The sequence below is a fragment of the Eretmochelys imbricata genome, chromosome 10 (assembly GCF_965152235.1).
Source record: "Eretmochelys imbricata isolate rEreImb1 chromosome 10, rEreImb1.hap1, whole genome shotgun sequence".
Taxonomy (NCBI): Eukaryota; Metazoa; Chordata; order Testudines; family Cheloniidae; genus Eretmochelys; species Eretmochelys imbricata.
Window position 1 is genome coordinate 83,779,643 of NC_135581.1, and position 13,221 is coordinate 83,792,863.

Consider the following 13,221-nt stretch of genomic DNA (forward strand, 5'->3'; position numbering starts at 1 on the left):
CACCCTGGTCTTTCCGGAACTTACAAGTTTCAGCTGGAGGCTTCGTTTCAAAAATAACCCTTGTGTCCCACCCAGCCATGGCGGGCGGGGGGCTCGCAGGATGGTGGTTCTAAAGCGGAGTTATTCCCTGTGTCTGGGAAAGCGAGAACAGCTCTCGCGCTCATGTGTACTCTGATTGCCACGGTCTCGGACAGGCAGAGGGCGGCGGGCCCCGCCCAATGCTCATGCTTAGGGATGCTGAGACTTACAGGGGCTTCGTTTCCCATCACTGAGCATGGCAGCAAAGTGAGGAGCCCCAGGCTTGCCCCGGGGAGTACTGGCTGGCTTTGTTGACTCTGCCCCCTGGGGTCTCTGGGGGATCAGCCGGAGGCCGTGGGTGAATGGAGAGGGACCCGGCGATGGGAATAACTCAGAGTCCAACAGGCTCGTTACCTGGTGGGTGAGTGTTTCAAGCTGGGTGTGGCTTTCCCGGCTGAGGGAGTCGGGCTCTCACGCTGCCAGGTCTCCAGTGCCCTTGTAAGGAGGGGCCGAGGCTGAGGCACCCCCCTGAGCTCAGTCTAGAGCGACTCCAGAATGGTCTATGGTGCTGGGGTGGAGGGGGTGGGAGGTGGGATTGGAAGGCTAGGAAGCCAACCTAGGGGCCATCCCTGCCCCCACGCAGGGTGCGAATGGCCGTCTGCAGGGAGGGAGCCCGCTGGGCTGTGACCGGGCTCAGAGAGGCTGAGCCTACATTTGGCTGGTCACTTCGTGGCCCGGAATACTCCAAAGGAACTCCTCTTCTAAACAGCCAGCCAGGCCCCCTCCTTCTCCATTGCCCTGGGAGACTATTTATACGCAGCGCGCAGGAGACTCAACAGATCTGGGGAGCAAGAGGCTTCCTCGCTGCATTTTATGGCCCGCTAGCGCCTGCCACGAGAGCCACGTGTCACCTGGAACATGGGGTATGTCAGGAAGGTCTCCAGCGTCCTCTCCTCGCAGTCCGGCTTGGCCTCGTAGTGCTTCAGTAGCTTGTCGAAGTCACGGTTCTGCTTGCAGTGGGCCAGGATCTGCAGGCTGTACTGATGGTTTCTCACGAACTCCTGGTAGATGTTCAGCATGGGCAGCAGGATGTCAAACAAATCAGCTGCAAGCAAGCAGGCAACGAGCTGGTTACGGCACCGCATGAGAGCCTCGCACTCCCACCGGGCTCCAGCCACGGCAGCATCGGTGCCGGGTGGACAGGCTCACTCACCCGTGCCTGGCCCGAATGAAGACGGGAGCCACTGATTTGTGGGTGTGTCTGACATTTACGGGAGTGACACGCCACGCGCTGGCTCTGTGCCTGGATTTTGGGTTTGAAGAAATGGGCATTTGCACAGCGAGGAAATCCAAGCCCAGTTTGGCTGGCCTCCCTGGAGCTCACCGCTTTAGGGACATGCACCTTCCAAGGTGTGTCAGGCAGTAGGTGGGGGTGCTGGGACTTGCATCGCGCCAGGTGGAGAAGCCCTGCCTGCTGCATGTTTCCTATGGCATTGAGGGGTGAGGCATGTCACCTTGCACCCTCTGAGCGCCCACAAAAACCACAGGAAGAGAGCTTTACAATGGGGGACTCAAGACTGTGCTCCCTGTCTGAGAACTACTGCGCAGAGCACTGGAGCAGCTCCTGAACGAGGTGCTGGGGTGGAACAGTCAGCGAGGAGCGGCTGGATTGGCAAATCTCTGTGATGTAACTGTGGGATCCATCAGGGCTGTGTGGGTAACATGCCTGGGCACATGTCAAGAACCTTCAGCATCACAATAAACTCTTCTGTGAATAAAGAAAAGTCCCATGAGGTCAGCCAGTCAGGTCACTGGATTACAAAACTAGGACCTGAGCTGCATGGTCGACTAGAATGGGTTTGGGTTTTTTTCCCATGAATGAAAAAAATGTATGCCTTACCACAACAATTAGCAACAATTCAGTGCAGTGACCTAGCTCAGAGAGAACCACTGTAAAGTTTATTAGAAGAAAGGACAGGCAAGAGCTAATGAGAGTGAGGAAGAACATGCAATAAAGAAACAGCATCTACTCACCAAGCACTAGCGTCGGCCAGCTAGAGATTCTTGCTTTCAGGCCTTGATAAAAGATCTGGTGCAAAAACATGATTGTTTCACTGAAAGATAAACCAAAAGGTAAAGAGGTGGATGAACAAAAACCAGCTAACAATGTAAGACTCCTGGCACTTCTAACGGGGGGAGGCCAGATAAGCACTGCAAAATGAGGATGAGACTGGGTGGACTGGCTGATGAGGAGAGACTGAAAGAGTGACGGATGGAGAGAAATTCCTCAGCGTGGGACGAGGGGAAGAATTAGTGGGAATAGTGGGATGAGAGGAAGAAAGGGAAAGTGTGAGCAGGTCCTGTTTCCCAGTAGTGAGATGTAGGATCCCGTGAACAGTCTCCTAAGTGCTGTAATGAAGGATCATCCCGGGGAACATTTAAAACAAGCAGCCAGCACCACACCCAGGGACGTGGACAACAAGAGAACCGTGCACTAGCAAGAGGCGTCCTGTATTTCAGTCTGGAGAGACGGATTCCCTGGAGACGGGCAGCTGCCCAAAGCCACTCCCTAGCAAGACACCAAACGTGCACACCACACCTTGACTGGGGCCATTCCTGAGTCCAGCTGGCTGCTGCTCCCCTCCACAAAGGACTGGGAATGATATGCAGAGTGGCTGGAGCTTGTCGAATTTCTCTAACACCCTCTTAAATAACCTCTTTGAGACTCTGTCTGCTGCTCCTAGCCTCTGCTCTGTCCCTGCCTTGTCTCTCTTCTTCATTTAATAACCAGGTGAGCAGAAGGCTGCACAGCGGCCCAGGTGGGCCCTGACCTTCCACCTGCCCGTAGATTTCCCCAGCTTCCATTCCACTCTCTATCGAAGCACCCCAAAATAATTTTGCATCAATTAGTTACGATTTCCCTCCAGTATTCAGAGTTGACAGTCCTCGATTAACTCATCAGTCTAGGTGCTTCACCATTACAGCCATAATTAGTTTTACCACTATCATCCTGCCTGCAGAATTCAAATGTGCAGGTCGGTACTTTCCTGTACCAAGGACCTGGCTTTATTATCAGCAAGTCCTTCGGCTATTCCCCGCCCACCCCCCTCTGCACAGGTGTCTGATTTGGTAGGTTAGGGTTGCCTAGTTTTTGTTGTCTTTTGCATTCAGCGCGGGATGCCCCCGGCTTGGGACAGTTGTCAGGTCTCTTCCTCCCCAGTTTGCAGGCAAGGTGCCGATTAGGGTTTCCTCCTTTGCTACGACTTTTTCCTTCTCTGGGGAATTTCTGCTTTCCCCTGCTACATGTCCCTCGTCTTCCTTTACTGACAGGGAGGCAAAGGAGTTGTTTAATTTTCAGCAGTACATAAATGACCTTTGCCATCTGCTTGCCAGACCCTTCCTGCTGCCTTCCCTGACCTGCTGCCCCGGGCACAGATCTCATTAGTTCTGTGACCCTCTTGCAGAGTTTTTCTTTGCTGAGTGCGGCTGTGCTGCTCTCCTCATTTTTCACGCTCTCTCAAAGTCACTCGGCTGTGTTTGCAGGCTTCTTGGTACCTGATGGGGATACCTCTCAGGGCCCTCCCTTCCCCCTGGCATCAGTGCCTGGTGGACAGTTTCACACACCACTCACCGCCGCCCGGTCTGAATGAAGATGGTAGCCACTGCTCTGGGTTTGTGTGCCACATTTACAGGAGTGAAATTTCACTCATGGGTTCGTGTCTATATTTTGGGTTTGAAAAAATGGACATTTGCCCAACAAGGATCTGCCAGGGCTTAATTTGTGCCGGGGCTGAGCTCTGGCACCCCTTTCAATACAAATTAAGCACTGGGGGAGGCAGCAGGGCCTGGAGGTGATTGGGGTGGGTGGGGGAGAGCCCGTGAAGGCCAGGGGTGATGGGGGGAGTTTATATAGAAGTTTGGCCAGGGTGCCATTTTCCCTAAAGCCGGCCCTGGATAGCAGGGACTGGACTCAATGACCCAGAAGGTCCCTTCCAGTCTGATGTCTGATGATTTCCCTGAGGCTGTATCAGATAATCTCCATCTTCTTGAAAGCATCACCTCTTCAACCTACTTCGTCTCATTACAGCAGGAGTAAGAGCTGTCACTGCATTTCCCAGAGGGGATGGAGCCGCTCACCCACAACTGAAGCACGGAGAGCTGTGGGGTGGATTGTGCTAGCCAGCAATGCGAGAGCAAGGAAACGGGGGAATAAGTTCTGCCATTGTCCTGCATGAAGAAAGGAATCCCCAAAGTCGGAAGCTAGTCAGGATACAGGGCTCCCTCTCCTGTGTGGCCCCTCTGAACACACTAACGATACTTCACTGCTAACTCAGCCAAACCGTTTCTGAGGGTCAGTAAAAGTCAACTAACTTTCTCTCGCCCATTTCCGTAGGGCTCTGCATTTTCTGGTTTAAGCTGGAATCAGAAATAGCCTGAAAAATTCTCTTCTTAGTATAGTTCTGAGTTACCTAAAACTGGGAAATACCAGGAAATTAATGAGATCTCCTAATTCCCAGAACAGAGAGGGCTGTTCTGATAAGTTCAGATGTGTCTCTGAATATTTCAATATCCACTCAACACTAATCCAAAGAAAGGGCTTATCTTTAGGTAAGCTAAACAAGGCAACATGGGGGCTAAGGGGTAGTCTAACTTAATGCATTTACATAGATCTTGGAAGGCCTAGAATTAAAAACGGTCCTGAATCAAAATCCTGGATGTGAACAGTTGCAGAGTTTGGGAAAGCTCAGATCAAGATCCAGGGCCAAATTGCAGCTTCTCCATCTCTCTATAATGGGCCAAACCCCAGCTGCAAATGGGCCTGGAGCTTTGGGAGCGTGAGGATTGGAATTCTGTCGCCAGGGACCATCTCTGTCCTTTGGGTGTTACAACACTCTAGGACAAGTATTTTACTTTTCATTAGTCCAATCCCAGTTAAAACTGGCCCCAACCTAAGGGGGGGGAAAACAGGCTAGAGAGTCTGCCCATAAATGAATGCCGGGTTGGCACTTTCAGTGCTGGGAAGGATACAGTGCATCTGTAGCCATAGCAACAGAGCGAGTGGTTTCTGGATGACAGGCGCAGTGATGAAAGCAGGATTTCAGGGAGTTTCAGCTCCCTCTGACAGAGCATTCAGCACTGCACTGGGCTGGCCTGAAGGGGTGAGCTCAGCACTGCCTGCCATGGGCGTGCACTGGAAAATCCCACATGAGGCGGGTTTGGTTTCCTGGACAGCTTTGTGGAAGTTGCAGCGAGATAACAGCAGCAGCATCCCCTCAAGTGTGTGTGTCCTTAACGCTGAAGAACTTACTTCTTCCCAGGGGAGGTTGCAATCTCCTCTAGTCCTAAGGTTTGGTCCAAATTTCGTGCCTTCTCCAGTCCTCTCCTAGTAATTAGGAGGCCAAATTCCTCTTGGGCATGGCCTGCACTGTTCAGCTGGCCTCTTGCAGTTTAACTCACTAGGGGATTTTTCTTTCCCTTGGTTAGTTAGTTCAGCCCGCCAATGGACAAACCCGACAGCAGCCAGTGCGAAGTTCTGCTCTCCCAGACTAGACCACCTCCCTCACAGGCCTTGCAGAGTCTCTCCTTGCTTCCTGCTGGACCGTTTTCTGTCACATGATCCGTGAAAGTAAATCGCCAGAACAAAACCACTCGGGTATCAGCACCTTAAACCAGCAGTGAATTCTGACGGGCCCTTGGGAAAATAACACTGATGCTGGGTTGGGGTTTCTCCGTCTCTCCCCTCTCTTCTTAGGTCAGTTGGACTGACAACCCAGACAGGGAGAGTAGGAGGTTTCTGGGGGTACAGTAGGAGGTGGAGGGGAGGGAGGGGGAGACAGATGATCAACTTGTGTAGTAAATAGTAACATAGTGCTAAACTTTCCCTCCCACACCAGGGGCCTGCTAAGGCTGACATCGGACTGAGCGTATCCACTGGGAACCTTAAAGGAGTGGGCCAGGAACGACTCTATTGAAAGAACTTTGTACCCCAACCGCCGAGGAGTTGAACTGTGCTCTAGGGGATGTCGCACACCAGATGTTACCCATCGGGCAGATGTTGGCCATGGCGGGTTTCCGTTCTCTCTAGCAAGACCAGCTCTAGAGTAGGACTTTGTATTACGATCTGTCCGAGAGTCGATGTCCTCATGCAGGATTCAGCAGGGATTGCTACTGCTAAACCTGGCATGTCACAGTGACACACTTGGCAATGCCTTTGTTTGGCCCAGGCCGGATTTACACATCTTAATTCTTCCTCCTCAGCCAGGGCCTGTGGATGGATTGGGCTCTGTGCAGTTCATGGTGGCTCTGACATACAGCATCGCTCAAAGCACAGAGCATTATGCAGACCGCAGGTGAGGGATTACACCTGCTCTCTCTACACAAAACATCTCCCAGATAGTATGTTCTCTCCTTCCCTTTTTCTTCTGTGCAGCTGTCGAACGTATTCTGCTTCTGCCTCCAGCATGCTGAAGACAACCTGGTTCCTTTTCCTCAGTGACCCATTCGTTATACAGAGATAACCTCAGCTCTCTTGCCTAAGCCAATGGGAAACCAAAGCAATCTAACTCAGCTCCTTCAGCTGTCAGTCCCGGTGCACATCCCATTGTCTCAGGACAGAGCAGCTGGCACAGAAATCAACTCTTTTGAAAAACAAGGATCCGTAGCACTTCCCGTTTTCAATGAGTGCATGAACACACAGTCGCTGCTGAGAGATTTCACTGTATGGCTCCTCTGTGCACAACAGACCCTTTGCACATTTGGATTTCTTCCTGTGGCAGGGAGTTGACTGACATTTTTCTAGTTAGATACCAGGCACCCACCCTTACTGCAGGGAGCAGAGCCGTAAGGAAACTTTTTTACGCTTGGAACGTGGGTGGGATTGATGTAAGCCCTGGAGCCATCCAAAAACTAGGGGAAACCTTAGGTATGAGAAGCACCTTATAGCAAATCAGGGAAGCTGATTCCTCTATTTATTTGCTCTTCAAGGCCTGGGCTATTTGTTCATCACCTGGCCTCACGCTCCCCCGTGTGGAACACTGGAAGTTGTTTCTGGATAAGTAAGAAGAGGACTGGGGGATGGGTAGGTGAGCTGAGAAACTCCTAAATCTGGTCCCATGCAGAAAAGACCTAATGTAGGCGACAGGCTAGGCAAGAGGGGGGCCAAGAGTCTCCTTGTATTCTCCCGCTCATTCCTTCATTCTCCCCAGGCCTCTGAAACCCCTGCTCCCGAGAGAAAGAGCACCCTTAGGGGTGACTCTGAATGCTTAGCTGCAGAGAGCTCTGTCAAGGAGTCCCTCCGTCGGGAACATTGCCAGGCACTGCCCAGGCCTGCAGGCGCTCATCAGAGTGACCAAAATCCCATGGCAGGTCTAGTGAATCCATTGACAACCCTGCCCTCCCTGACGCAGGAACGTGCTCCCTGGTTGGACAGTCACCGACACCAAGTGCTCTAAACCCAGCAAAAGTGCCTGCAATCACCAAGCAGCCAGTTGTGGAGTGGGGACTGGGCATATACCCCCGCTTCCTTTGCATCCTGTCCCGTTACCGTCAGTACACCGCCAGCTTCCTCTGAGCATGGGTCATCCAAGAACGGTGCTCACCTGTTCAGGAATATGCTGCTGACATCATCGTGGGTGATGGGAGGTTTCTTGGAGCTCGCTGCCATCCTCAGCGGGCGAAGGAAGTTGTTGACCAGAATGTGCAGCTGTTGAACGTATTCTGCTTCTGCCTCCAGCATGCTGAAGACAACCTGGTTCCTTTTCCTCATGCTGTCAGCGTGAGGAGATCGGATATAGTCCTGAATGATCGTCTTCCATTTTCTCCTGCATAGCCAGCCCCGTAGAAAGCTCTGGACCTGTTAACAGATTGACAATCTCATTAGGGGTTTTACACGATAGCCTGGGCTAGCATTTATGCAGCAGTTTAGGTGCAAAGACCAAAAAGCTCTTCTATTAACAGACCATTGTGTGGCAGTTCTACCTCAATACATTTGCTAATGATGTTCATGGGGCTTTGTGCTGAACCGTACATAACGGTTTCTGTTATCTGTACTTCGGTATGTCCTCGCTGCAGGGAAATGAACAATAACTCATTTAAATGAGATCGCCTCTTTCTCCTTTTACAAAGATGAATGTAAGTCTCACTATTAAATGAAAAGAAAACCCCATTAACATTTGCCCCTTCCACTGCACATGTAAAAAGTACAGCGCCTTATACTGTCAGCAGGACTGTGAGGGTATGAAAATACCCAACCAACCCAGTACCTCACACATATCTGTCCATCTGTCCATCTACCAATTAACTGATCAACCAGTAGGTTTGTGCACACACAGAGATAGATTTGCTAAGTTAAAAACAAAAAGCTTTTGGAATATACCCAAATCTGTATCTAGATCTAGCCACAGACAGATATATGCAGCCAGCCCCGCACACCCACTTAAACCTGAAAGTGCAATGTTTTAAGGCTGAAATCTCCTACACAACAAACAAAGGCATCCCAACAACTCAACAGCTCTGAACTGGTGGGGGCATAGCCAGGACTCCTTCTCCTGTACATGTGTCACTCTAACTGCAGTCAGTGGGAGTTCTCCATGGAGGTGGAGTAACTGCAGGACCAGGTTTCTGTGCAGGTGAAACTGACCCCAAGAAGAGACGGTGATGATTTTGTGTGCAAGATGTAGTTAGCCCAAGATGCTCTCCTGCAATGGTCAGATTTAACTCCTTTTCTGCTGGTAGCTTTAGAAATATTAGAGCAGGCTGTATAACAAATAGTGATTGCTTTAAAGGACTATTTGTTCTCTGCAAGGAATAATCCATTCTAACACAATTTCCTTGCAGCATCTCGAAGTCTGTAAATCTCTGCCTGTAGGGAATCCTGCTTTTCACAGGTCCCCACTGCACGGATGTGGCAAGATTTAAGACGGGGCTATTCATCTAGGCGCTGGCACCATTAGGGCAGTGAGGTGCCCACGCCAACAGCAGAAGGGGTCAGTACTGAAGAAGACAGAGACAATTAACATAAAGCTTTGCAGAGCAGTGGTGCACATTCTCCTTCATGAATTCATAGAGTGGGGGCGGCTCGTCGAACAGCCCAGCCCAGTCAACACCCAAACAGGTAGCAAAGACCAAGCTTCACTCCCTGAAATAAATTTCAAGTCAAGTGTTCACGTCACAGCTCCTTAAAGGCCATTAGCAAGTACCCAGTGCCAGGGTTTAGTCACAACTTCTGCAAACGTCTTTAACACGACAAAACAAACCTTTTTGATTTTCTTGATATCGCTGTCATCGTCATTTGGCACACTGCTCTGAGTGGACTGGATGCGCTCGTTATCTTTAAGCAAGGAGGCAATCTATAAACACACAGGAAAACACGCTGACCAACAGGTCCAACACCGGCACTGCGAGACATCTCCGTACACAAGCACGGGAAGTGAAAAGACATGTGTGAGCTAAGTCCTGTCCCCAGTTACATGCAGGCACCAGCCAGTAACTCCAAGGGTCAGAAGTGAATCGTGATAAAGTCATTCAACTCCCGTGCAGTGCTGAGATCTAGCCCTGATTCCATTTTAAATTACAATGTAATAGATTGTGTTGATTCTGCCTTTAATGAGAAAGCACTATGGATGCACTGATGAAAAGACGACAAGAGTATCGTAAAGATCAACAAAATAAACCAGTTGTATGTATTAGAATGTATTTGAAATATGGGTTGAACACATTTTATCCAAGATATTTTAAAAAATGGGAAATAGCATGTAACAGTTCTAGGCTAGAAACGTTGCCAGATACCAAATGCAAAACTGGGCACCTGCTCTATGATAAAGTCTCCAGACAGAGCTTGTCAAGAAATAGGGTGGGAAGAAATTGCAGAAAATTCTCAAGTCACTTTCATCCTGCACCTTTCAAAAATGAACAAGTTTTCATTTATTCACCATTTTGCATGAACATTTATATGGAACATTTTAGGCTATTAAATTTTCATTGTCAAAATAATTTCAGTTTTTAAAAAAAATCTTCCTCCCTTCCTTTCTCCTTCCCCCATCTTGTCACTGAAAACGGGGCAGGAAAAGAGGGAATGGGGGGGGAGAGAAAACACCATAATTCAAAGAACAAAACTGAAAAAAAATTGACTTTTTTCAATTTTGTCAAATAAAACTAAAATTAAAATTAAAAGAGTTTCCAACAAGGAATCCACTTACTCTATTCAATGTGCTGTCCTAGTATTGGGAACGGGTGACTATGGTGCAAAACGGCAATACGCTGGGTTACTGGGGGGTCACCAGTGCAAGGAGGCGGAGAACATCATCTCAGGACAAGAGAGGAGAGGCAGAAAAAGGTGGGTGGAGTTTGAAATTGAAATAGCTTCTGTCACATGGGGGCAACTGTGTGAATATCCAAAACAGGCCTTCTCCAGGGTTTGAACTGCGCCAAGACCATTCTGACAAAGCGGTTAGAATCTTGGGCAATTGGGATCTTGACAGAACACCTGCTGTATCCCTAACAGGAAACATTTCTTCCATATCCCTATAAAGCCCTATAGAATTTACTAGGGATGAAATCAGTAACCCCTATAGAAATTAAATAGGTTCCTATAGAAGTGATTTTTAACATATAGAATTTAATACGGAATGGGGTGCCTCTCTACAGAATTTTAAACCAACCTAAAGAAATTGCACTTCTGCAATAGACTTCGATAGGCTGCATGAAAAACGCTACAGCAAGGTGGTAACATTCTCTATCCAATTCTATCCGGCCTTTCCGTACGGGTATGGGGCTTTCCAAGCCAAGGAATTGCTGATTCAAAGGAAAGACAAGATGAAGCAAAGTTGTTCTTTCCCGTCCTTCCAGGGCCCTCTTTTACTTTTCAAAACTCCCTTTCCAGTCCTTGTTTTATGACTGACAGGCAACAGGTCGTTTTGCAGCTGAATTTTCACTGCACAGCCAGCTGCAGCCGTTCGTACAGAGCGACCCAGACTGCCACCGCTCTGCTCTAGCGCGAAGCATTTCATTCAGGAAAGCAGCATGTGCTTAACTTTAAGTATATGTTTCAATCCACTCGACTTATGCGCCTCCTCAAGCGCGTTGCTGAACAAGGATGTTTTTCTGAATTGGGGCCTAAGGGCCCAAACCTGCAAAGTGCTGAGCGCTCCCAAGAGGTCCCAAGCGCCCTTGCGTTCTCTGAGCTGCTGGGGTTCAGCACTACCCGGAAGCAATCAGAACTATGCAGGATCTGGCCTGAGTATCTCTTCCACAATGCTCCCAGCCCCTTGCTAGGCCGAGCAACAGTAGTTCTAAGGTTTGGCTCCAGAATAGCAGATGCCTCACTTGGAAGCAGGTCTCCTCAGCTCTGCCAACTGCACCACAGGGCCAGCCGCAAAACGGCATAATTAATTAATAATTAGAATTTATCAAAGACAGCACATTAATGACAAAACTGAATTATTTCAGATTTCCTACAATCTAATGGGTGAAATTACTTCTCCGAGCTGGGAGCGAGGTTTAAATCATCTGACTAATACACAGTGTGGGAAAGGGCTGGGTTTTCTTTTCTTTCTTTTTTAAATCAAGTAAGCAGAATTTGCACATTAAAGCAGAAGCTGATTATTTGATCTCTACTTCAAAGAACACGGAAGAGGGGAAAAAAATCACAAGGTAAAATCAAATGCATTTGGGCTCAGGGAAGTGCTAATTAACTGCTAGCACTTGGCCAGTTCCTAGATTATTGATTGCTTGGCATTTTTAATCCATAATCCCTTGGCCAATTTTAGGGTTTGCACACAACTCCCATATTTGCCTTATTAAAATGTCAATAATTATCACTGAGGCCTTTATCGCCAGGGACAGGCGGGATGGAAAACTTGACCCAGCTGAGATTAACAGCAGAAAATGGATATTAGGAGAGCTCACTTCATCCATCGCTTCGGAGAGCGGTAACAGCTGTATTTTTATTTAACAACTGCCATGGGTCCATAGGGTTTCATTTACCATCTCTACCAGGCCTCAGCGGTTCAACACCAGCCAGCTGTTTTTAATTCCAAGTGCTAACACTTAGGAACTGGTGATTGTAAATAATAAAGCCTGCATTACAAAATCTCAGTACACCGGACCGTGGGGTTGTTTTTCCAGAGCTCCTCAGGGTCAGCTCGGCCTTTCTGTCCTGCAGTGTGCGCACTTGTCCCCCGATGGATCCAACTGCAGGACTGGGACTCAGTGACATTCTCGTAAAAATCCTGCCCCCAAATGGAGGGTACTGTGGATGGCACTTACTCCCTCTTTGCATATTGCAAGATAACCCTTGCAGAGGTGACGTTTATGCCGGACTCATCCGGGTGTTTCAGAAGAGCTCACTTCTCTGCCTTTGGCAAGCACCAGCTTGCGCCCAGGGTCCAGAGAGTGGAGTGTGTTTTTCTCACTGCCAGCCCTGCATAGTGGAACCAGCCACAGACAACCCAGGACACCCCAGTTTTGTTAGCTGTAATTATTTTGCCAGCTGCTCTGCAGGCCTGTTCAGTTCTGGGTGTAATTCAAAGTGTTGCACTGATCTCTAAAACCCAGGGTCCTGGCTGAGACGCTGGCTCTGCTTTAGGCACTGCACAGAGAGCCCCTTGCTAGGGGAAAACTGGAGGGGGAAAACTGAGCTACCAGGCACCAGATTTCAGGGCAAGGCAGCTGGTGACCAAGCGTTCTTGGTGGCAAAGCCCCTCAGCTATGGAGTTCTCTCCCCCTGCTGCTCCGACAGAGTTTGTTAATTTGTAGGATGTGGCCCAGAGCTTCTCTCTGTCCTTGGGCTGCTGGCTGGAAGGTGGGTGGGCATAGTTCCTGGGGGAGAGGGAGTCCCTTTGATTACTTTGGGGGGGTGCTGGTGCACGGGCACCCAGAGACTTTTGTAGTCAAGCACCATTAAAATGTAAAAAGGAAGAATCAGTATCCCAAGTAACCAGGATCCCAGGGCTGACTCTTTTGCCTAGAATACTGCCATGGGATAGTTAACAACCCTCCCGGCTAGCGTCTCGAGTGCTAGGACCAGAGTGGGTCAGGGATTGTCCAAAAAAGGTTCCGTTTCAACCAATCTCCCAATCGGAACTTTGTTTTAACAAAGTTTCAGAGATGTCAAAGCGTCCCACTTGGACATTTTCTAACTGAACAGTTTTGTTTTCGGTTCAGCACAACTTTTTGTTTCGAAATTTTAGGTAATTTTTACTAAAA

General features: G+C 49.1%; 1 protein-coding gene across 2 annotated transcripts in view; it reads right to left on the reverse strand.

The window, feature by feature from the left end:
* Window positions 1–13,221, reverse strand: part of RASGRF1 (Ras protein specific guanine nucleotide releasing factor 1) — a 96,894-nt gene that overhangs the window by 51,899 nt on the left and 31,774 nt on the right. For both annotated transcript variants that reach the window (XM_077828965.1, XM_077828966.1), the window contains exons 4-7: window positions 9,273–9,365; window positions 7,617–7,870; window positions 2,053–2,132; window positions 930–1,123 (exon numbers count right to left, since the gene is read on the reverse strand). In XM_077828965.1, coding sequence (XP_077685091.1) covers window positions 930–1,123; window positions 2,053–2,132; window positions 7,617–7,870; window positions 9,273–9,365 — 621 coding nt within the window. The remainder of the gene's footprint in view (window positions 1–929; window positions 1,124–2,052; window positions 2,133–7,616; window positions 7,871–9,272; window positions 9,366–13,221) is intronic.